Here is a 26,706-nt window from a genome sequence, read left to right as displayed (position 1 = left end):
CGCAGGGTGATTTGAATAGCCCACCATCATCTGATGGTGGGCTAAAAATTCCAATTTATGTATATACAAATACCTATATTACATTTCATCTAAAACGGTTACAAATGTTACATGATTTCTAACTGATATGATGACATTTGATATACTTCATTGACGCTGTATGGGATAGAAAATATTGATGCTGTATATAGTTACTGGATCCGTGAACACATTCCTCCGTTAATGATAAATTCATGTCACCAACTCGCTGTAAAGGCCTGATCAACTCAATGTTCAACAACAGTGAAATAACTTTAATGTATATAGAAAGTAGAGAATGTAGAAATGTCAACGCTTCCAATTCGAATTCGAATAATAGAATTAATAGATGATTCCGAAACTACTTCTACATAACAGTGACCGTTAACACGTGCATTTCACGAAAGTATACTATTTCAATAAAGTACTGTATATGTAGCCGCCCTATCAAATCTAGGAAAGATATTTGCAACACGACTAGTAAACCGTTTCAACAACAACAACTTAGTATTTACAGAGATTAACACAACTAAGTTAAAAAATGGACGATAAGAGTTTACCATGCGACATCTATTATACAAATAATGTTATCACATTATGATACTACTAAAAGAAACGGACAACAGCGGATAGCATCAATTATATCTTAGTAATCAAGTCCAAAACTGTTTTATATTCTATGGTAAGATGATTAAATGCCTGTAATTCTGTCCATTAGCTGAGTCTGAATACATTTCAGTCGTGTAGATCAGCACTTCATTCATTCTCATTCTGCTATCGCTATGCATACAATTTCGTAGAATACTTTAGTATATAACAGACGAATCTACATTGTACGAAAGGGAAAACATTCTAGCTTTACTTCAGTTTATTGAGGAGTAGCACACCTTTTAATGAATAACTCCATTAAAACACGTTCGTGTGTATATAATACGTTATTATGATACACCATAAGCGCTAGAAATCTTGTAGATTTAAACTGTATCCAGCTAGTCCTGGTGTGCATTTGTCTAATATGCACCGAGACACGTAAAAAGCATCAAAAACGCAGACGCTCATACATAAATAGTAACTTGCACAAGACAGGCAAGAATTATACATGTTTAGCGTTATCTCAGATAGGTTATTTGTCACACAATGTCCTTCGAGATGAAATATATTTGTTTAGAAATATGTGCTATTACAACCTTAACTGACTGAGCACGCTAAAATCTAGTAACAAAAATCGTCACCAGAACTCCTTTTAAACATCACGAAACACTGCGATGCCGTTGGCATGCACCCATCAGCTGTTGCACAATATTTTCCGTGTCGCCGATTTAGTTACAAGCACCAATAAAACAAGCGTCTGCACGTGCAAAGTCCTCAGTCCAGACGCGCCATTACAGCCGTCGGAGTTACAGCTGAGGATGCATCCCTTCATCCTCTTGTCGTTATACTGTATCTCCCTCATCCATCCACAGTGGCTCTGTCGTCCGATCTCTGTCTCCGAGTTAGTACCGCCATTATCTACCACACAGTCCCGCACCACCAGCGAAAACCCAGTTGAATCTAAAGATGACAAAATGTACATGTGTTTATTGCGGAAAATACTTGAGAAAACAATGACGTCGATAAAATAATTAATTGCAAAATACACACAGGTCACGCCCCCTGAAAGTAACTCAGATAGCCTTCTTGAGTCGTCGTAATTATCGTACTTTTTCGATATATATTTAGCACATTTCAAACGTTTGACCCCAGAAACAGTATAACAACCAGCATCCTCATTTATTACTTTTACAGCAGCAATGTTCTTTGATGCTGCAATATCTGGCCTGCCGGGCCGTATGTCCTGTTGGATGTCAATTTTACCATTCTTGAATAAGTTAACTCGAACCCGCAACCCTTCGATCACGAGTCCGGCGTCCTACCACTAGACTAACGTGCCTCCAAATTTACACAGACAGCTGTTTGATTGGTCTCAGGTAACAAGACCTGGCCAACTGCTAGGCTGATACCTGTCCTTAGAAGATAACAAAGGGACAGCACTCGACTTCAAAGTCAGTCAAATTTTAGCGGTTACGCGACCGCGAGATTCTTTTGAAAGTGAAAGGATCAAACTAGTCTTCTTGTCTCATCAACAAGGTGGCACACACTGAGCCTTCAATGTTGCTATGACATATTCCAGGGGTGCAGAGAGCGAAAATGAGCATAACCCATGGATATCGAGGATGAGAGACTGGTAGATATGAAAAAATATAGCTTTTTTTATTTTATTTAAATTGTCACCAAAAAACATCTACTACAACGTTTAAGAGTTATATACACTAGATGAGGTCTAAGTGTTAATATAAACTATACACATACTCATGTAATTATTTCTATAAATATATGGGCTTTTTAAGGTAAATTATACAACTTTTAAGATGTAAATGCATTTAGCGCAAAATGAAAATATAATTTAATCGCGAGTTATTTTAAACTAATGTATATATTGTTTAGTGTTTTGTTTTGTAAATTTTGTCTTCCTTTTTAGTTTCTCTACTTGTATATAATATATATAGACAAGGTCTCTTAAAACTTCCAGCAGTTTTAACGTATGTTGGTTTTATGACATTGTAGTGAATTGTTTGAAGGTGAGACTTTATAAAATATCTGTATCTGTATGTTGTGATGTGTAACGATATGCACGTGTTCGTGTTTATGTAAAAGCCAAGGCGGAATGCCTTGAACCTTTGTCTGCACGGTCGTTATTACTTCTTACGTATCTATTTATTACAACGCATCCAGCGAACACTTGTTTGTTCGGATCCAGTGCCCATACTTGTACCATGCTGTCGTTATAACTTATGGGATGTATACACATAACATACACATATCGATAACATACAATATAGTTCCGCTATTTTCAATATTTTTCAGAAAAAAGTCGTGAGATGAGAAAATGCAATCATTGACAGATAAACAACCTATTGATTTGACACGACATACGTACAGGTAAGCTTATAGGTACATTTCGTTAACTGACTTACATGCAAACGAGGTAGTTAGAAAAACTAATAATACTATAATACCCATTCATTTACGGGTTCGTAGCAGAACCCCTGTGAACGAACCACTGCCACTTCCCATCAACGTGACGACGTGACTGTAGCTGAGTAGGGCTGATTATCAAATGACAATACATAGAACGTTTGAAAATGAAGCTGAGCCTGTCATGTCTCTAGCGGTGATATCTCCGTCAGCTGAGAACGTTCATTGTCTCTTTTTCACAATTGGATATTTCAATATGGAGCATTATTGATGGAACGTCAATTTGTTCCTTGTTTTCTATCAATGTCAATCATTTTAAGTCACTTTGTCGCGGTTTCTTGTTTGGAAATTGTTATAAAACCTTACCATCATTGGCAATCATTTTTATACACTCGGTGGCGGGAAAGAGACCATGGCGCCCATTACGACTAGCCCAGCAATCGGAAATATAGTATTTGTCGTCTGTATTGTTAAAAGAGTCTTCGCATGCGGCATTTCCCTTGTTGACGGAAGTGCACTGGAAGCATCCAATGGCGTCGGCTGTAACAGAGAAAACATAACAGTGTTCTGTTTGTCTTAAAAATATAAATGAAAAAGTGACAAGAATCGTTTCAAATCATTCTATCGTCTCGACATAAGCTACTCCAGCAAAAATATTTGCAAAGCGTAGAAGCCATGCCAATTATCTTGAATACATCGTTTTAATACAAATCATCCTCCAAACTTTCAGTAATAATCCCTTAAGACAGTCGACTCTTTTAACTCTGAATTACTGAATGTCTAACAGGAGACAGTGACAATGAAACAAGAGGTCTCTAAGGAATGCAAAAACGTTTGACGCTTCCCCCCCCCCCCCCCCCCCCCCCCCCCCCCCCCCCCCCCAAATGTCCTGTACTTGTACTTAAACATAGAACATCGTGTTCAGCAACGCGTTTGAAATATACATTTCAAGTCAAATGTTATGTAGAATCCATGCGGTAAGAGATCCACAACACACAGGAAAGGGAATGAGATATTCGTCATCACGAATCGTATCTTCGTATCATAATTACATGTAAGCTAAATGATGGTGTTAGGTGCGGTTTAGTCATTTTAACTGTCAATTACCTTCCAAAGCTAAACACAACAGGAGCCAGATGACCAGACCGGCCATGGGGTGAACTTCCGCCTTTGGCCACATATTTTTCACGTGGTCAGAATATGGAGGTCAGGGTCAGCGCGATATCGAGGCATCATACGTTTACGCATGTACAGCACAGATCAATGATGTCACATCCTGTCACTGGTCATTCTGACCAGTAACGCCTGAAACAAAGTGACGGAACTGTTACAATTAAGAAATAGACATGCCAATGTGGCCGCTCCCATCGTCAGTCCAATTCAATGAGATTATATATAACATTTTTGTTAGTTAGATAAACCAACTCCCAACCCAATGTTTTTGTCCGGGGTGTATTGAGCTCCCCCTCCCTTAACTGCAGATACTCATATCGTTTAACAAGGTAACTCAATAAAATATAATATGTCTATGAATGTTTTATAACTGCCACTTACAAAACATGCATAAATTATGTTTCAACTATCCTTGATTGTTTGATAGATAATAGAGCTTTGTACTAGTGCACATACACACGGCTTCCATAGTGACGTTGATGACGGCCATAATGAGTGACATAACGAACGCACAACACATGCAAAGAAGGCTGACACCGATAGATAATGTAGTTGTCCGACAAACACGTTGTTATGGTTGCTGTAGTGTCACCATGTAAAGTAAGCTGACCACTATAGATACTGTAGTTGTCCGACAAACACGTTGTTATGGTTGCTGTAGTGTCACCATGTAAAGAAATCTGACCACTATATATACTGTAGTTGCCAGACAAACACGTTGTTATGATTGCTGTAGTGTCACCATGTAAAGTTAGCTGACCACTATAGATACAGTAGTTGTCAGACAAACACGTTGTTATGGTTGCTGTAGTGTCACCATGTAAAGTAAGCTGACCACTATAGATACAGTAGTTGTCAGACAAACACGTTCTTATGGTTGCTGTAGTGTCACCCTGTAAAGTAAGCTGACCACGATAGATACTATATTTGTCAGACAAACACGTTTTTATGGTTGCTGCAGTGTCACCATGTAAAGAAATCTGACCACTATATATACTGTAGTTGCCAGACAAACACGTTGTTATGGTTGCTGTAGTGTCACCAAGTAAAGTAAGGTGACCCCGATAGATACTGTAGTTGTCAGACAAACACGTTGTTATTGTTGCTGCAGTGTCACCATGTAAAGTAAGCTGACCACTATATATACTGTAGTTGTCAGACAAACACGTTGGTATGGTTGCTGGAGTGTCACCCCGTAAAGTAAGCAGACCCCGAACGATACTGCAGTTGTCAGACAAACATGTTGTAATGGTTGCTGTAGTGTCACCCTGTAAAGTAAGCTGCCACCGATACATCCTGTAGTTGTCAGACAAACACGTTTTTATTGTTGCTGCAGTGTCACCATGTAAAGCAAGCTGACCACTATATATACTGTAGTTGCCAGACAACCACGTTGTTATGGTTGCTGTAGTGTCATCCAGTAAAGTAAGCTGACCACGATAGATACTGTAGTTGTCAGACAAACGCGTTGGTATGGTTGCTGTAGTGTCACCCTGTAAAGTAAGCTGACCACGATAGATACTATATTTGTCAGACAAACACGTTTTTATGGTTGCTGTAGTGCCACCATGTAAAGTAAGGTGACACCGATAAATACTGTAGTTGTCAGACAAACACGTTCTTATGGTTGCTGTAGTGTCACCATGTAAGGTAAGGTGACACCGATAGATACTGTAGGTGTCAGACAAACACGTTGGTATGGTTGCTGGAGTGTCACCCCGTAAAGTAAGCAGACCCCGAACGATACTGCAGTTGTCAGACAAACATGTTGTAATGGTTGCTGTAGTGTCACCCTGTAAAGTAAGCTGACCACGATAGATACTATATTTGTCAGACAAACACGTTTTTATGGTTGCTGCAGTGTCACCATGTAAAGTAAGGTGACACTGATAGATACTGTAGTTGTCAGACAAACGCGTTGGTATGGTTGCTGTAGTGTCACCCTGTAAAGTAAGCTGCCACCGATACATCCTGTAGTTGTCAGACAAACACGTTTTTATGGTTGCTGCAGTGTCACCATGTAAAGAAATCTGCCCACTATATATACTGTAGTTGCCAGACAAACTCGTTGTTATGGTTGCTGTAGTGTCACCATGTAAAGAAATCTGACCACTATATATACTGTAGTTGCCAGACAAACTCGTTGTTATGGTTGCTGTAGTGTCACCATGTAAGGTAAGGTGACACCGATAGATACTGTAGTTGTCAGACAAACACGTTGGTATGGTTGCTGTAGTGTCACCCCGTAAAGTAAGCAGACCCCGAAAGATACTGTAGTTGTCAGACAAACATGTTGTAATGGTTGCTGTAGTGTCACCCTGTAAAGTAAGCTGCCACCGATAGATACTGTAGTTGTCAGACAAACACGTTATTATGGTTGCTGCAGTGTCACCAAGTAAAGTAAGGTGACACCGATAGATACTGTAGTTGGCAGACAAACACGTTGTTATGGTTGCTGCAGTGTCACCCTGTAAAGTAAGCTGACCCCGACAGATACTGTAGTTGTCAGACAAACACGTTGTTATGGTTGCTGTAGTGTCACCATGTAAAGTAAGCTGACTACGATAGATTCTGTAGTTGTCAGACAAACACGTTGTTATGGTTACTGTAGTGTTACCCAGTAAAGTAAGCTGACCACGATAGATACTGTAGTTGTCAGACAAACACGTTGTTATGGTTGCTGTAGTGTCACCCAGTAAAGAAATCTGACCACTATATATACTGTAGTTGTCAGACAAACACGTTGTTATGGTTGCTGTAGTGTCACCCAGTAAAGAAATCTGACCACTATATATACTGTAGTTGTCAGACAAACACGTTGTTAAGGCTGCTGTAGTGTCACCCTGTAAAGTAAGCTGACACCGATAGATACTGTAGTTGTCCCAGATATTCAACCCAGTGAATTAAATCATGAAGGGTAGTAAACATTAAGTCCCCCGATTAAGCCATTTGCTCGCACATTTTAATCAAAATTCAAAATCGTATCTTTAATTTTGTATAGACCTTCGATAGTAGTATCTTCAAATGAGGTAAATTATGCATGTTATTTGTTTTCAGAATGAAGTAATTATTTTCTGATTCTTGGAATAGGATTTTCGTTATTGGACTCTCATAATGGAGTTTTGGTTATATTATTTGGTTTCTTAAATGTAGATTATATTACTAAACTTTTGGAATGGAGGTCATGCTATATAGATTTCAGCATGGAGATTATGTTTTAAAGGAGTTACCAGGATCATGTATGGAATTAGACCGTTTTTCCCAGTACCTACAGTAAACACCATAATCATTGTTATTAGAATTGAATTATAGAAACAAACATCACTTTTCAGTTCATGGTTAATGCATATTTATTCATTTCTGACCTCAAAAAAATCCACAAAACAAAACATTGCGCCGTAATCATCGAACAACTTCAACCATTGAGAGTAAGCATTACATCATTGCTGCACACCGTATACAATGTCATCAATTGTCCATTACGTTATACCACTGAAAGGTCTATCGTTGCTTTTGAAATAAATAAATCGTTATTTAAGTTTTAGGATGGAGGTTATTCTACCTTGCTTTTTAGAATCGTGGTTATACCATTGTTCATTGTGAACGCTGTCGTGTCATTTTGAAATATCAGTTATGCTTAAGTAACAGACATTGTTTAGGTGAAACTGTTGGCCGTTTTTCGAGACGCCTGTGTTATCTAGTGTAAACATCAGGTCCGTGATGACGTTACAATACCCGTATTGATAAAAGCTTGGTCTGTTACAGAATCTCACTGAGCTGTGATGGAGATAACACTTGTTTGAGGTTTCCCCTCATCTAAATGTTAGAAGGATCCTGATAACATTGAACAGACCACGTGACGTCTGGGTATCGGACTCTCTTAAGGGTTGGGGTTTATAGTTTACTTTCGCGCACAGCCAGAATTCCAATTTTCAGTTGATAAACTCTCCACCAAAGCAAAAATGTATCAAAGGTTCGTTAGTGTGGTAGATCTCTCATCAAGACGCAGTTTTGTGGTAACCTGAAATGTCTTATACCGTTCAGTTAGCATTGGCATACACTTAACTAGTAATACTAGACATATTAACATATCATATGAGTATCAGCGGTTAAACTCGATGGTCTGTTCACTGCCTTTGCCTATTTCCCTCCAGCTGTACAACGTTGGAGAGTCGGTAGTGCCCAATTATACCGAACAAATGTCGAGTAAAATATTTTCGATCAGAAAATAAATGCTTAAGTCTTTAGAATTTGTTCAAAGAAGGAAAAAAAAATACAAATCGATTTTCTGGTAGTCCTTAAAGTTGTATCGCACACAGACTGTTGAACGCTTCAGAAAACACGTGTATGGGTACATAAACTAACGATTCTAGGCCTGTCTCCCTAGTGTCACCAAGGCTTGTTCCCGTTTGATTTGTATTGGTTGACGTCGTTGCGATCTATTGATCAAATTCTCATCAATAATTAAGGTGAGACCTAACAAGACAACCTAGTAACAGGACATGGCCTACGATGCGTAGTAAACAGTACTAACCGTACCTGTACTAACCGTACCTGTACTTTACCGTATCTGTACTAACCGTACCTGTACTAACCGTACCTGTACTATACCGTACCTGTACTAACCGTACCTGTACTATACCGTACCTGTACTAACCGTACCTGTACTATACCGTACCTGTACTAACCGTACCTGTACTATACCGTACCTGTACTAACCGTACCTGTACTATACCGTACCTGTACTAACCGTACCTGTACTATACCGTACCTGTACTAACCGTACCTGTACTATACCGTACCTGTACTAACCGTACCTGTACTATACCGTACCTGTACTAACCGTACCTGTACTATACCGTACCTGTACTAACCGTACCTGTACTATACCGTACCTGTACTAACCGTACCTGTACTATACCGTACCTGTACTAACCGTACCTGTACTATACCGTACCTGTACTAACCGTACCTGTACTATACCGTACCTGTACTAACCGTACCTGTACTATACCGTACCTGTACTAACCGTACCTGTACTATACCGTACCTGTACTAACCGTACCTGTACTATACCGTACCTGTACTAACCGTACCTGTACTATACCGTACCTGTACTAACCGTACCTGTACTATACCGTACCTGTACTAACCGTACCTGTACTATACCGTACCTGTACTAACCGTACCTGTACTATACCGTACCTGTACTAACCGTACCTGTACTCTACCGTACCTGTACTAACCGTACCTGTACTATACCGTACCTGTACTAACCGTACCTGTACTAACCGTACCTGTACTATAATGTACCTGTACTAACCGTACCTGTACTATACCGTACCTGTGCTATAACACATACTCATCAAACTACCAAAGAAGTGTCTATCGAGATAATTGTTTCAGCAAATAGTCTATAAATAGTGTACATGTAGTTTTATATACGTAATCAGTGTATACGTGTTCGTGTGTACGTAGTTATTGAACGCGTAGTAAGTGTGGCTGGTGTGTATGTAGTTATTGAACACGTAGTAAGTGTGGTTGGTGTGTACGTAGTTATTGAACGCGTAGTAAGTGTGGTTGGTGTGTATGTAGTTATTGAATGCGTAGTAAGTGTGGTTGGTGTGTATGTAGTTATTGAACACGTAGTAAGTGTGGTTGGTGTGTATGTAGCTATTGACGGCGTAGTCAGTGTGGTTGGTGTGTATGTAGTTATTGAATGCGTAGTAAGTGTGGTTGGTGTGTATGTAGTTATTGAATGCGTTGTAAGTGTGGTTGGTGTGTATGGAGTTATTGAATGCGTAGTAAGTGTGGTTGGTGTGTATGTAGCTATTTACGGCGTAGTCAGTGTGGTTGGTGTGTATGTAGTTATTGAATGCGTTGTAAGTGTGGTTGGTGTGTATGGAGTTATTGAATGCGTAGTAAGTGTGGTTGGTGTGTGTGTAGTTATTGAATGCGTAGTAAGTGTGGTTGGTGTGTATGTAGCTATTTACGGCGTAGTCAGTGTGGTTGGTGTGTATGTAGTTATTGAACATGTAGTAAGTGTGGTTGGTGTGTATGTAGTTATTGAACATGTAGTATGTGTGGTTGGTGTGTATGGAGTTATTGAACACGTAGTAAGTGTGGTTGGTGTGTATGTAGTTAGTGAACGCGTAGTAAGTGTGGTTGGTGTGTACGTAGTTAGTGAACGCGTAGTAAGTGTGTTTGGTGTGTATGAAATTAGTGGATGCGTTATTTATGAATCCCTAGTCAATGTATACCTAGTGTGAACGTAGCTTGTGTACGTAGTTCGTGTATACGTAGTTAGTGTATATGTAGTTAGTGTATCCGTAGTTGATGTATACGTAGTTATTGTGTATGTAGTTAGTGTTTTCGTAGTTAATGTATACGTAGTTAATGTATGCGTAGTTAATGTATATGTAGTTACTGTACACGTAGTTAATGTTTATGTAGTTAGTGGATACGTAGTTGATGTGTATGTAGTAAGTTATGTAGTTAGTGTATACGTAGGTAGTGTATACGTAGTTAGTGTATGTGTAGTTAATGGTTATGTAGTTAGTAAATACGTAGTTAATGTGTATGCAGTTAGTGTTTATATGTTGTTAGTGTATACGTAGTTAATGTATATGTAGTTAGTGTATACGTAGTTGATGTGTATGTAGTAAGTGATGTAGTTAGTGTATACGTAATTAATGTTTATGTAGTTAATGTATGCGTAGTTGATGTGTATGTAGTACGTAGTTAGTGTATATGTAGTTAGAGTATCCGTAGTTGATGTATACGTATTTATTGTGTATGTAGTTAGTGTTTTCGTAGTTAACGTATACGTAGTTAATGTATATGTAGTTACTGTACACGTAGTTAATGTTTATGTAGTTAATGTATGCGTAGTTGATGTGTATGTAGTACGTAGTTAGTGTATATGTAGTTGATGTTTATGTAGTTAGTAAATACGAAGTTAATGTGTATGCAGTTAGTGTTTATGTATTATGTGTATGCAGTTAGTGTTTATGTATTATGTGTATGCAGTTAGTGTTTATGTAGTTAGTGTATACGAAGTTAATGTGTATTCAGTTAGTGTTTATGTATTATGTGTATGCAGTTAGTGTTTATATGTTGTTAGTGTATACGTAGTTAATGTATACGTAGTTAATTTATACGTAGTTAATGTATATGTAGTTAATGTATATGTAGTTAATGTATATGTAGTTAGTGTATACGAAGTTGATGTGTATGTTGCTAGTGTATACGTAGTTAATGTGTATGTTGTTAGTGTAGTATGTGTGGTTGGTGTGTATGGAGTTATTGAACACGTAGTAAGTGTGGTTGGTGTGTACGTAGTTAGTGAACGCGTAGTAAGTGTGTTTGGTGTGTATGAAATTAGTGGATGTGTTATTTATGAATCCCTAGTCAATGTATACCTAGTGTAAACGTAGCTTGTGTACGTAGTTCATGTATACGTAGTTAGTGTATATGTAGTTAGAGTATCCGTAGTTGATGTATACGTAGTTATTGTGTATGTAGCACGTAGTAAGTGTGGTTGGTGTGTACGTAGTTAGTGAACGCGTAGTAAGTGTGGTTGGTGTGTACGTAGTTAGTGAACGCGTAGTAAGTGTGTTTGGTGTGTATGAAATTAGTGGATGTGTTATTTATGAATCCCTAGTCAATGTATACATAGTGTGAACGTAGCTTGTGTACGGAGTTCGTGTATACGGAGTTAGTGTATATGTAGTTAGTGTATCAGTAGTTGATGTATACGTAGTTATTGTGTATGTAGTTAGTGTTTTCGTAGTTAACGTATACGTAGTTAATGTATATGTAGTTACTGTACACGTAGTTAATGTTTATGTAGGTAGTGTATACGTAGTTAATGTTTATGTATGTAGTTAATGTATACGTAGTTGATGTGTATGTAGTAAGTGATGTAGTTAGTGTATACGTAATTAATGTTTATGTAGTTAGTGTATACGAAGTTGATGTGAGTGTGGTTGGTGTGTATGTAGTTATTGAAGGCGTAGTAAGTGTGGTTGGTGTGTACGTAGTTAGTGAACGCGTAGTAAGTGTGTTTGGTGTGTATGAAATTAGTGGCTGCGTTATTTATGAATCCCTAGTCTATGTATACCTAGTGTGAACGTAGCTTGGGTACGTAGTTCGTGTATACGTAGTTAGTGTGTATGTAGTTAGTGTATACGTAGTTAATGTGTATGTAGTTAGTGTTTATGTAGTTAGTGTGTATGTAGTTAGTGTATACGTAGTTACTGTGTATGTTGTTAGTGTATACGTAGTTAATGCTTATGTAGTTAATGTATACGTAGTTGATGTGTATGCAGTTAGTGTTTATCTAGTTAGTGTATACGAAGTTAATGTGTATGTTGTAAGTGTATACGTAGTTAATGTTTATGTATGTAGTTAATGTATACGTAGTTAATGTATGCGTAGTTAATGTATATGTAGTTAGTGTATACGAAGTTGATGTGAATGTTGCTAGTGTATACGTAGTTGATGTGTATGTAGTAAGTGATGTAGTTAGTGTATACGTAATTAATGTTTATGTAGTTAGTGTGTATGTAGTTAGTGTATACGTAGTTACTGTGTATGTTGTTAGTGTATACGTAGTAAATGTTTATGTAGTTAATGTATACGTAGTTGATGTGTATGTAGTAAGTTATGTAGTTAGTGTATACGTAGTTGATTTGTATGTAGTTAGTGTTTATGTAGTTAGTGTATACGAAGTTGATGTGTATGTTGCTAGTGTATAAGTAGTTAATGTGTATGCAGTTAGTGTTTATCTAGTTAGTGTATACGAAGTTAATGTGTATGTTGTAAGTGTATACGTAGTTAATGTTTATGTTGTTAGTGTATACGTAGTTAATGCTTATGTAGTTAATGTATACGTAGTTGATGTGTATGCAGTTAGTGTTTATGTATTATGTGTATGCAGTTAGTGTTTATGTAGTTAGTGTATACGCAGTTGATGTGTATGTTGCTAGTGTATACGTAGTTAATGTGTATGTAGTTAGTGTATACGTAGTTAATGTTTATGTATGTAGTTAATGTATACGTAGTTGATGTGTATGTAGTAAGTGATGTAGTTAGTGTATACGTAATTGATGTGTAAGTAGTTAATGTTTATGTAGTTAGTGGATACGTAGTTGATGTGTATGTAGTAAGTTATGTAGTTAGTGTATACGTAGTTATGGTATACGTAGTTAGTGTATACGTATTTAGTGTATACGTAGTTAGTGTATACGTAGTTAGTGTATATGTAGTTAATGTTTATGTAGTTAGTAAATACGTAGTTAATGTGTATGCAGTTAGTGTTTATCTAGTTAGTGTATACGAAGTTAATGTGTATGCAGTTAGTGTTTATGTATTATGTGTATGCAGTTAGTGTTTATGTAGTTAGTGTATACACTAACTACGTATACACTAGCAACATACACATCAACTTCGCATACACTAACTACATAAAAACTAACTGCATACACATTAACTTCGTATTTACTAACTACATAAACTTTAACTACATATACACTAACGACGTAGACACTTACTACGTATACACTTACTCCGTATACACTTACTACGTAGTCACTTGATACGTATACACTTACTACCTATCCACTTACTACCTATGCACTATACCCTTACTACGTATACACTTACCAAATACACATTAACTTCGTATTTACTAACTACATAAACATTTACTACGTATACACTAACAACATAAACATTAACTACATATAAACTAACTACGTATACACGGACTACATACACAATAACTACGTATAAACATTAACTACGTATTTACTAACTACATAAACATTAACCTCGCCCATTATTACACTAACTCTGTATATATACAATACTAATGCACTTAACTCCTACTACGTATACACTTACAACATACACATCAACTTCGTATACACTAACTAGATAAACACTAACTGCATAAACATTAACTACGTATTTACTAACTACATAAACATTAACTACATACACATCAACTACGTATGCACTAACTACATAAACACTAACTACATACAAATCAACTACGTATACACTTACAACATACACATCAACTTCGCATACACTAACTACATAAAAACTAACTGCATACACATAATACATAAACACTAACTGCATACACATTAACTTCGTATACACTAACTAGATAAACACTAACTACATACACAGTAATTACGTATACACTATCTACATCACTTACTACATACACATCAACTACGTATGCACTAACTACATAAACATTTACTACGTATACACTAACGATATATACATTAATTACGTATACACTATCTACATCACTTACTACATACACATCAACTACATATACACTAGCAACATACACATCAACTTCGCATACACTAACTACATAAAAACTAACTGCATACACATTAACTTCGGATACACTAACTAGATAAACACTAACTGCATAATACACTTACTACGTATACGTATCAAGTGACTACGTAGTAAGTGTATAGGGCATAGGTAGTAAGTGAATATGTAGTAAGTGTATACGTATCAAGTGACTACGTAGTAAGTGTATACGTATCAAGTGTATACGTAGTAATTGTATACGTAGTAAGTGAATACGTAGTTAGTGTATACGGGGGTAGTGTATATGTAGTTAAAGTTTATGTAGTTAGTAAATACGTAGTTAATGTGCATGCAGTTAGTGTTTATGTATTATGTGTATGCAGTTAGTTTTTATGTAGTTAGTGTATGCGAAGTTGATGTGTATGTTGTAAGTGTATACGTAGTAAGGGTATAGTGCATAGGTAGTAAGTGTGTATGTAGTAATTGTAAACGTAGGAAGTGTTTACGTATCAAGTGTGTACGTAGTAAGTGTTTACGTATCAAGTGTATACGTAGTAAGTGTATACGTAGTTAGTGTATATGTAGTTAGTGTATACGTAGTCAGTTTATACGTAGTAAGTGTATAGTGCATAGGTAGTAAGTGTATACGTAGTAGGTGTTAAGTGCATTCGTATTGTATATATACAGAGTTAGTGTAATAATGGGCGAGGGTGCCTCCTCGTCTACCTGCTATGCAGAAAGGCTCTTCTAAGAAATCTACTTGTCACACACTGCCTATCAGCCCCGTCAGGATCATTTTCACTTCGAAGACTTTCAAGTTCCATTGAGCTTAACCATAGGGAAAAGGAAATTACACAGATTTTTTTTCTGACTGAATGTATAAATTTTCGTTTTTTCGTTTTTCTAAATTACCCCAAAGACAATTAAATTACATTAATACACTAAATCCGATTTTTTTATATCTTTGAAATCAACTCGAAACTGTTAGTGACGATGAGATTAAGCTTACACTTCACTAGGCCCTTGGGCTGATGTTACTCGGTAGGGTCACACTGACTTTTATAGCTGGTCCACCCTAAAACTGTGCCCACTAATTGTATACATATTTTCTGAATCGCCTCGATTCACTTTAGAGTTGTTTATCGATCTGAGCGCCCACCAGGATCTGGATGTATCGCTTGTTTTACTTTTATGGCTCAAGACACCAGCGTTATTTAACTATGGGAAAAATGGCAGGAAAGCAAAACTACAAGACAATGTCAACGTCAAACTTCTAGTTCAATTTGTTCAATATTTTTTTTGAAAAAATGACCAAAGAAATAAGAAATTATAGACAGGGGGATAAGTTTACAACGTCATAGATGCTACCGTATATGAGCATACAAAAATTATCCGTGTACATACAGAAAGGCCCGTTTCCGTATGATAATCAATGCACTGAGATATTGCCCCAGTTCCGAGAAGACTAATTATGACACAGTCGGCCACGTTGACAACAGAGCAAACATTCGAATGTGCAGAACGACTCTCATTGACAGGTATATGTGAAATGTGATTGGGTACTTCAGCATTGTGAAGTCCTATTACATGGAAATCGATTGAAACAGATGTGGGATAAGTACATCCGACAGACCGGTCTACCAACAGTTCATAGACAATCCTACTATTAGCTACACTTGGAATGTGTATAATTTTTATTTGGCATTTTTATGGATGTTCTATAGAATCAATTTTTTTGCAACATTTATTTACAATAGGATAAAATATAATTTCATATTTAATGGGTTTTTAGAAATCGAAGTGTTTTGAGTAGTGAAACGATAGTTACATGTTATCGACTATAGTTGTCGCTCTATAGGAGTGTTCGTTCACATCCAGGGTGTGTACCACACTACAACAACCCATTTAACACGAGGGCTAGAACAAAGGGCCAGGGTCTGGATAGAGGTGTTATCTGGTCCTAATTAACAGTTATATCCGGACAAAATATTTATTTTGGGAACTAGTTTGACAGCTACCGTTATGTACATATAGGAGGGACAATGTGAGTGTGTTTGGAAACATGCTGGGGGTGATAACAGTAAATGTCGTTATTAACGATCCTACTGACCACTGGAGAGCAAGAGGTCATCTGTGAGTGTCCGACAAAGGTGGCAGGAATATTGGAAGATGTGCCGACAAATTGATGCATGCTGATTAGAGAACGGTACAACTGCCAGCTTGACGCCTCAATTCTCGTATTTGCCCCCGTAACAATTTGACGCCTATTCTCTGTGTTTCGTGGAGGATACTACATAACAGCAGAGTATTTGTGGATTCTTTTTTATGAACTATATAGACATTATGGGAAATTGGAGACAACTATAATAATGCAATATTCAATTAAGCTTATTTGTTGTAGCTTTGGAAAAAATCGTCTCTGTCAATCAATACCCAGTGGTCAGTATATGTATCGGACACCACTGTCCAGTCTAGATCTACTGACCACACAATAACACATACAATCCTTTCTGATCGGTGGACACTGCGCCGTCATCAATCATCCCAGAACTACTCAATCGAACTATCCGAAATCGCCACACTGTGGGTTTGGACCAGGGACTTTGTTAACATTTTCTCGGTGTCACGATCGCTGCCAAATGTCATAAATTAGAGATAGGCTCCTTCCTGTAAATCCGATATATCCCTTACCTACACGCTTAGTCGAGACTATTTATATCGGCGACGTGCAGCTACTCCGGTCTAACCAGTCATAAGTTAACTACATGTATAAAACAAGACAACGGCGACAACAACAATAGCAACAATAACAAAACAGCAACTAAAAAATATCGTTGTGCTGTTTAACTGAAATCTAGGTTTTTGCACTTATCTAAAACTAATAAATTAGAATTGTCATGTCGGTTTTTCATGTATACTACTTTCTGCCACCAAATATATATAGAACTTCTTTTTTGCAAGTATGCTCGCAATTTAATATTAATTCATTTTGTTGTAAATATGAATTATGATTTAACTGTTTGTCTTTTATTGTGAAATAGTATGCATACATATGTACAATGGCAACACCTCATGAAAAGGATGTACACGCCATGCTTTTATGCTAACATTGGTTATTAGTCACCTGATGAAGTGATGCTATAATGAGGATGTTTCATTGTCTTTAAAAAATTTGGTATTTTATATTTTTTAATTGTTATATTAAATCACTCCTCGTGACCATGTGTACTTGAAACAACTGGTGAAAATACGGGAATATCAATCATGAAATAGACTCTACCTTTGAAATACCACTTTACCTATATACCTAATGACAGGGTGATCACCACACCGTGACCTTAGAACAATAAGATTAGGTAGAGTCAGTCCGGTGAGCCTTGATCACTGACCTGACTGGAGACCCACTGATATATAGACAATGGAGGATTAATCCCCTATTGTTTAGAGTATAAGTAGTGGACTCCTTATTTGGGCAACTCCCTTAGGCATAATTATATAGAGATTCAAACTACTGGCAAAGGGAAGCCATAGAAAATCAGGGGATGGTTGATATAAGGAAATCCCATATGAAATAGAGGGAAATCTTCAAAAAAATTGGTCGAGATTATTTTTGGACACAGAAAAAAGGGTTTTACTATCGTTCTAACTGACTGAGCTATACCTTGTCAACTGAAGTCCCAGTGCCCTAACGTGCTATATTTATATCCAAAACAAAAGTAAGGGGAAGTAATTACAGTATATACAAAAAACAGCAATGCAGTTGAAGAAGGATCCATAATAAGTTACAATCTATTATGAACATTGCGGTTTGAATTCAGGCGCGATATTGTAAAATAATGGATGCTATTTTTTGTTTGTTTTTAATTTACGGTCTGAACAACCATTCATAATTTATTAAAATCGAACAATATCTAAATTCTTTGGAGTGTAATATTTAATAATAGTTTGGGTATGACTGTGATTTCTGCATATCAGTGACTAGTCTCGTTCAACCAAACTCTTGTTGTCTGCGCAAGCTGGTCAAGCGTCTGGTCGAACGAGACTAATCATTGACCAAACACTTCACCACAAACTAATTCCTACGCAGCATAGCTCGTCGTTTGGGAAACAGCAATATAAGTCACCCGACAAACTATAAGAATGTGTGCTTGAATGAGTTTAACAACTCATGACCGTTTTAATTAAATCATGTTTATTTAAATTCAATGAAACTGACTGAAACAACGGTGACTGAACTTTTATGTAACCGCCACCACTTCACGAGTAATTGTTGTGTGTACAGAAATAAAGGGTATGTACATGTAGATACATTTGTGTACAAAAATAAAGGGTATATACATGTAGATACATTTGTGTACAGAAAGAGTAAATATAGTATATTTGTGTACAGAAAGAGTAAATATAGATATGTTTTTGGGTACAAAAAGAGTAAATATAGATACATTTGTAGTAATTGTTGTGTGTACAGAAATAAAGGGTATGTACATGTAGATACATTTGTGTACGAAAATAAAGGGTATATACATGTAGATACATTTGCGAACAGAAAGAGTAAATATAGATACATTTGTGTACAGAAAGAGTAAATATAAATACATTTGTGTACAGAAAGAGTAAATATAGATATATTTGTGAACAGAAAGAGTAAATATAGATATATTTGTGTACAGAAAGAGTAAATATAAGGTGTACAGAAAGAGTCCATATAGATATATTTGTATACAGAAGGGGTAAATATTGATATGTTTTTGGGTACAAAGAGAGTAAATATAGATACAGTTGTGTACAGAAAGAGTGAGTATAGATATATTTGTGTGTAAAGAAAGAGTAAATATAATACATTTGTGTACAAAAATAAAGGGTATATACATGTAGATACATTTGCGTACAGAAAGAGTAAGTATAGATATGTTTTTCGGTACAAAAAGAGTAGATATAGATATATTTGTGTGTAAGGAAAGAGTAAATATAAGGTGTACAGAAAGAGTAAGTATAGATATGTTTTTGGGTATAAAAAGAGTAAATATGGATATGTTTTTGGGTACAAAGAGAGTAAATATAGATCTATTTGTGTACAGAAAAAGTAAATATAGATATGTTTTTGGGTACAAAGAGAGTAAATATAGATCTATTTGTGTACAGAAAAAGTAAATATAGATATTATTTTGGGTACAAAAAGAGAAAATATAGATACATTTGAGTGTACAGAAAGAGTGAGTATAGATATATTTGTATACAGAAGGGGTAAATATCGATATGTTTTTGGGTTCAAAAAGAGTAAATATAGTATATTTGTGTACCGAAAGAGTAAATATAGATACAGTTGTGTACAGAAAGAGTGAGTATAGATATATTTGTATACAGAAAGAGTAAACATAGATATATTTGTGTGTAAGGAAAGAGTAAATATAAGGTGTACAGAAAGAGTGAGTATAGATATATTTGTGTGTACAGAAAGAGTCCATATAGATATATTTGTGTGTACAGAAATAAAGGGTATGTACATGTAGATACATTTGCGTACAGAAAGAGTAAGTATAGATATGTTTTTGGGTACAAAGAGAGTAAATATAGATACAGTTGTGTACAGAAAGACTAAATATAGATACATTTATGTGTACAGAAAGAGGAAATATAGATACATTTTGTGTACAGAAAGAGTGAGTATAGATATATTTGTATACAGAAGGGGTAAATATTGATATGTTTTTGGGTACAAAAAGAGTAAATATAGATATATTTGTATACAGAAGGGGTAAATATCGATATGTTTTTGGGTACAAAAAGAGTAAATATAGATATATTTGTGTACAGAAAGTGTAAATATAGATATGTTTTTGGGTACAAAAAGAGTAAATATAGATATATTTGTGTACAGAAAGAGTAAATATAGATATGTTTTTGGGTACAAAAAGAGTAAATATAGATATATTTGTGTACAGAAAGAGTAAATATAGATATGTTTTTGGGTACAAAAAGAGTAAATATAGATATATTTGTGTACAGAAAGAGTAAATATAGATATGTTTTTGGGTACAAAAAGAGTAAATATAGATATATTTGTGTACAGAAAGAGTAAATATAGATATGTTTTTGGGTACAAAAAGAGTAAATATAGATATATTTGTGTACAGAAAGAGTAAATATAGATATGTTTTTGGGTACAAAAAGAGTAAATATAGATATATTTGTGTACAGAAAGAGTAAATATAGATATGTTTTTGGGTACAAAAAGAGTAAATATAGATATATTTGTGTACAGAAAGAGTAAATATAGATATATTTGTGTACAGAAAGAGTAAATATAGATATATTTGTGTACAGAAAGAGTAAATATAGATATATTTGTGTACAGAAAGAGTAAATATAGATATATTTGTGTACAGAAAGAGTAAATATAGATATATTTGTGTACAGAAAGAGTAAATATAGATATATTTGTGTACAGAAAGAGTAAATATAGATATATTTGTGTACAGAAAGAGTAAATATAGATATATTTGTGTGTACAGAAAGAGTAAATATAGATATATTTGTGTACAGAAAGAGTAAATATAGATATATTTGTGTACAGAAAGAGTAAATATAGATATATTTGTGTACAGAAAGAGTAAATATAGATATATTTGTGTACAGAAAGAGTAAATATAGATATATTTGTGTACAGAAAGAGTAAATATAGATATATTTGTGTACAGAAAGAGTAAATATAGATATATTTGTGTACAGAAAGAGTAAATATAGATATATTTGTGTACAGAAAGAGTAAATATAGATATATTTGTGTACAGAAAGAGTAAATATAGATATATTTGTGTACAGAAAGAGTAAATATAGATATATTTGTGTACAGAAAGAGTAAATATAGATATATTTGTGTACAGAAAGAGTAAATATAGATATATTTGTGTACAGAAAGAGTAAATATAGATATATTTGTGTACAGAAAGAGTAAATATAGATATATTTGTGTACAGAAAGAGTAAATATAGATATATTTGTGTACAGAAAGAGTAAATATAGATATATTTGTGTACAGAAAGAGTAAATATAGATATATTTGTGTACAGAAAGAGTAAATATAGATATATTTGTGTACAGAAAGAGTAAATATAGATATATTTGTGTACAGAAAGAGTAAATATAGATATATTTGTGTACAGAAAGAGTAAATATAGATATATTTGTGTACAGAAAGAGTAAATATAGATATATTTGTGTACAGAAAGAGTAAATATAGATATATTTGTGTACAGAAAGAGTAAATATAGATATATTTGTGTACAGAAAGAGTAAATATTGATATGTTTGTGTGTACAGAAAGAGTAAATATAGATATATTTGTGTACAGAAACAGTAAATATAAATACTTTTGCAGGTTTTGAAAAATAGAGTAACGTGAAAGAGTACCTGTACACTTAAATAATTTGTGTCGACAGGAAAAAAATATAAGTATACGAAATAGCACCAACAGATACGTTTGTTGTACAGCGAGTGATGTGTATCATTTGTATGAAGAACATAATTACAAAGAGCAGAAATAAATATAAACACGCAAGTTCCTTTCAGAAACATCAAAACCCAACCCTACAAATTCAGACATGTTACAGAAAACTAAACAAAAGATGGCCTAACGATAACTACGTAATATTAAGAAAACCTTGTTGATCTATCAACATGATGAAAAACAAGATGTTTCCTTATCTTAGGATGTCATACTCACAGAACATGGCATTGACAGTTGACTTCCGGTTGGAACCAAACAAGCGTTCCCACTATGCATGGTGCGTTGTAGTATAATCCGTTAACAGTAACAGTTACAAACAATTTACTAATAACTGTATCACGCCTCAGTACTGAAAGAGAGGGATCAATTGATGGCCCAAAGTCAATATTTCACACAGAAATTCTGTGGTAGAAGGTCATATTTATGTACGGCGTAATCTGTACCTGATGATCGGTTACCAATCTGTCCTGATGGTATCAATAATTAACACGTGTAGGGAAAGGTAATGGTGGGTTGATGTTTGCACGGACACTAGACATATCAACAAATACAGGGTGTGTGTCGTACCGCTTCTCTCCCCACCACACAACCTTCACAACATCTATACTTACACATTATAAATATGCAGTTCCCTTGTTGATATGCCGCGGCCTTGTGTCGCCGTGCCGTCAGCCTATCGATCCGACACTACACATGTATCAGCTACACGTAAAACTCCAGGTCCAACCAAGTATTCCACTACCACATCAAAACAACCAAACTGAATCTTCTCGGCTACGTATAATCAGGAGCAGCCATTTTGTCTAGAACGTATCTTTGTGATGAATTGTTTACGGTAGCATGCTTGGGTCAGATATTTTCATCTTCCACGCTTGCGCGAACTTTGTTTCCATGGTAACACTATGAAATAATTTAGTTCCGCATCTGTACCTAAACTGGCGTGCCGAAGTGTACGTGTAGTGAATAGTTCTTGCTATTAATCCAAACCTTGGCGGTACTCTTCACATTCTGACAGCTTCTCAGTGGCTTGTAGTTTTAACTATAAAGCTATCATTTCTGAAATTGGTACTGCCATTTGTAGTAATGTGCTTGTGATTTGTAGACGGCGCCATCAAGTGTTTTCTATGTTTGATCGTCTAAATGCCCAATCTTTCACGAATTAACTATCTAGCTTTTGTTATGTCAAATGTAACGCTTTGCTTGCGTATCAAAGGCTAAATAGAATTTAAAATTTAATTTTCATATACATCTAACATTACATTAAAGTAATAAGTATTGATTGTTTCGTGTCAGTTCATTATCATATAAGCTTGGGATATATGACCGAAATATGTACATATATATATAACGGTTCTATGTGTTTCCCTGTTTATATACATTAATAGAGATTACTCTGTTCGCACTGTTCTTCCAGTCGTTGTAAGTGTTCAACTTGTGATACTGTCCTATATCTTGTTGTCATCGATACTTTTTGGTATGTGCATATTTGTTGGTGACAAGTTTTTATAGTTAAAAGTGCACACTAACACACTAAAAATCAATGTTCTGTACAATTAAAATTCCTGATATATAGTTGCAGATTTGTAGAGGTAGCGAAACAAATTCACTAACCCACTTCCAGCAACATTAACTGCGGATTGGCACGTGACCTTAAAGTTCATGTTCTCCAATGTTAAACTGTTGAGGATAGCAAATAATGTTACTACCCTTCCATTGTCCCCCGTTTCTAGCCACTATGTACACTATGGTGAGCGACACATTTGAATGCGATTCGGTCATGCTCGCCTTATACTTCTTTATGGGTAGCTAAACCGGTTCTCTAACCCCCAACTCTAATTAGTGATTTATATAATATTCATAACTTCCTTAATGCCGGTTATCATCAGTTCCATTAAGTCCCCCAATAACTACTATTGATGCATTTGTTTAAATTAGCGATACGGTATCACTAAATTATAACGTATGCGTACCTATGAGTTACTTGTGTTTCTGGATCTAATAAGGTGTGAATTTAATAGGCAGATTTCTCCAGTGATCATTCAGTCTGGATTTTAAAATGTTCAGGCTTCCTGCAGTCACTACCAAGCTTGACCAAACATTTTTTTTCTACAGTTTATTACTTTTATAGAGTAATTACTTATTACAACGTCTCTCGTTATAAAGTGATACAGTAATTACTAACTATGACGTCTCCCGTTATATAATGATCCAGTAATTACTTACTATAACGTCGCTCGTTATAAAATGATCAAGTAATTACTTGCTATAACGTCTCTCGTTATAAAATGATCAAGTAATTACTTACTATAACGTCTTTCGTTATAAAATGATACAGTAATTACTTACTATAATGTCGCTCGTTATAAAATGATACAGTAATTACTTACTATAACGTCGCTCGTTATAAAATGATCAAGTAATTACTTACTATAACGTCTCTCGTTATGAAATGATACAGTAATTACTTACTTTTATAGAATAATTACTTATTACAAAGTCTCTCGTTATAAAATGATACAATAATTACTTACTATAACGTCTCTCGTTATAAAATGATACAGTAATTACTTACTATAACGTCGCTCGTTATAAAATGATCAAGTAAGTACTTACTATAACGTCGCTCGTTATAAAATGATCCAGTAATCACTTACTATAACGTCGCTCGTTATAAAATGATCAAGTAATTACTTACTATAACGTCTCTCGTTATAAAACGATACCGTAATTACTTACTATAACGTCTCTCGTTATAAAACGATACAGTAATTACTTACTATAATGTCGCTCGTTATAAAATGATGCAGTAATTAGTTACTATAACGTCTCTCGTTATGAAATGATACAGTAATTACTTATTACAACGTCTCTCGTTATAAAATGATACAGTAATTACTTACTATAATGTCGCTCGTTATAAAATGATACAGTAATTAGTTACTATAACGTCTCTCGTTATGAAATGATACAGTAATTACTTACTATAACGTCTCTCGTTATAAAATGATACAGTAATTACTTACCATAACGTGGCTCGTTATAAAATGATACAGTAATTAGTTACTTTAACGTCTCTCGTTATGAAATGATACAGTAATTCCTTATTACAACGTCTCTCGTTATAAAATGATACAGTAATTACTAACTATAACGTCGCTCGTTATAAAATGATATAGTAATTACTTAAGCTAACGTCTCTTGTTATAAAACGATACAGTAATTACTTACAATAACGTCTCTCGTTATAAAATGATCCAGTATTTACTTATTATAACGTCGCTCGTTATAAAATGATACAGTAATTAGTTACTATAACGCCTCTCGTTATGAAATGATACAGTAATTACTTACTATAACGTTTCTCGTTATAAAATGATACAGTAATTACTAACTATAACGTCGCTCGTTATAAAATGATATAGTAATTACTTAAGCTAACGTCTCTTGTTATAAAACGATACAGTAATTACTTACAATAACGTCTCTCGTTATAAAATGATCCAGTAATTACTTACTATAACGTCGCTCGTTATAAAATGATATAGTAATTACTTACTATAACGTCTCTTGTTATAAAATGATACAGTAATTACTTACTATAACCTCTCTCGTTATAAATTGATACAGTAATCACTTACTATACCATCTGACGTTATAAAATGATACAGTAATTACTTACCATAACGTGGCTCGTTATAAAATGATACAGTAATTAGTTACTATAACGTCTCTCGTTATTAAATGATACAGTAATTACTTATTACAACGTCTCTCGTTATAAAATGATAAAGTAATTACTTACTATAATGTCGCTCGTTATAAAATGATGCAGTAATTAGTTACTATAACGTCTCTCGTTATTAAATGATACAGTAATTACTTATTACAACGTCTCTCGTTATAAAATGATACAGTAATTACTTACTATAACGTCTCTTGTTATAAAATGATACAGTAATTACTTACTATAACGTTTCTCGTTATAAAATGATACAGTAATTACTTACTATAACGTGGCTCGTTATAAAATGATACAGTAATTACTAACTATAACGTCGCTCGTTATAAAATGATCCAGTAATCACTTACTATAACGTCTCTCGTTATAAAATGATACAGTAATTACTTACTATAACGTCTCTCGTTATAAAACGATACAGTAATTACTTACTATAACGTCTCTCGTTATAAAATGATCCAGTATTTACTTACTTTACCATCTTACGTCATAAAATGATACAGTAATTACTTACTAAAACGTCTCCCGTTATAAAATGATACAGTAATTACTTACTATAACGTCTCTCGTTATAAAATTATACAGTCATTACTTACTACAACGTCTCTCGTTATAAAACGATACAGTAATTACTTACTATAACGCCTCTCGCTATAAAATGATGCAGTCATTACTAATTACAAAGTCTCTCGTTATAAAACGATAAAGTACTTACTTACTATAACGTCTCACGTTATAAAATGATCCAGTAATTACTTACTATAACGTCTCTCGTTATATAATGATACAGTATATATACGTCGCTCGTTACTTACTATACCATCTGTCGTTATAAAACGATACAGTAATTACTTACTATAACGTCTCTCGTTATAAAATGGTACAGTAATTACTTACTATAACGTCTCTT

General features: G+C 34.9%; 1 protein-coding gene across 2 annotated transcripts; it reads right to left on the bottom strand.

The window, feature by feature from the left end:
* Positions 1–22,906, bottom strand: LOC110466304. 2 transcript variants are annotated; one of them, XM_021522716.1, is made up of 4 exons: positions 22,669–22,906; positions 4,141–4,338; positions 3,400–3,573; positions 1–1,569 (listed from the first exon to the last, which is right to left on the bottom strand). In XM_021522716.1, exons 2-4 carry the CDS (start codon positions 4,211–4,213, stop codon positions 1,304–1,306), a joined length of 513 nt encoding a protein of 170 aa, XP_021378391.1. In that variant the 5' UTR covers positions 4,214–4,338; positions 22,669–22,906; the 3' UTR covers positions 1–1,303. The 2 variants fall into 2 exon arrangements, with proteins under 2 accessions (XP_021378391.1, XP_021378392.1); XM_021522717.1 differs by lacking the exon at positions 22,669–22,906 and adding an exon at positions 22,274–22,648.
* Between the last annotated feature and the right edge of the window lie 3,800 nt (positions 22,907–26,706).

The sequence above is a fragment of the Mizuhopecten yessoensis genome, unplaced genomic scaffold (genome assembly GCF_002113885.1).
Source record: "Mizuhopecten yessoensis strain PY_sf001 unplaced genomic scaffold, ASM211388v2 scaffold11129, whole genome shotgun sequence".
NCBI lineage: Eukaryota > Metazoa > Mollusca > Bivalvia > Pectinida > Pectinidae > Mizuhopecten > Mizuhopecten yessoensis.
Note: the sequence above shows the minus strand (reverse complement) of the source record. Positions and strands in the feature narration are given on the sequence as shown.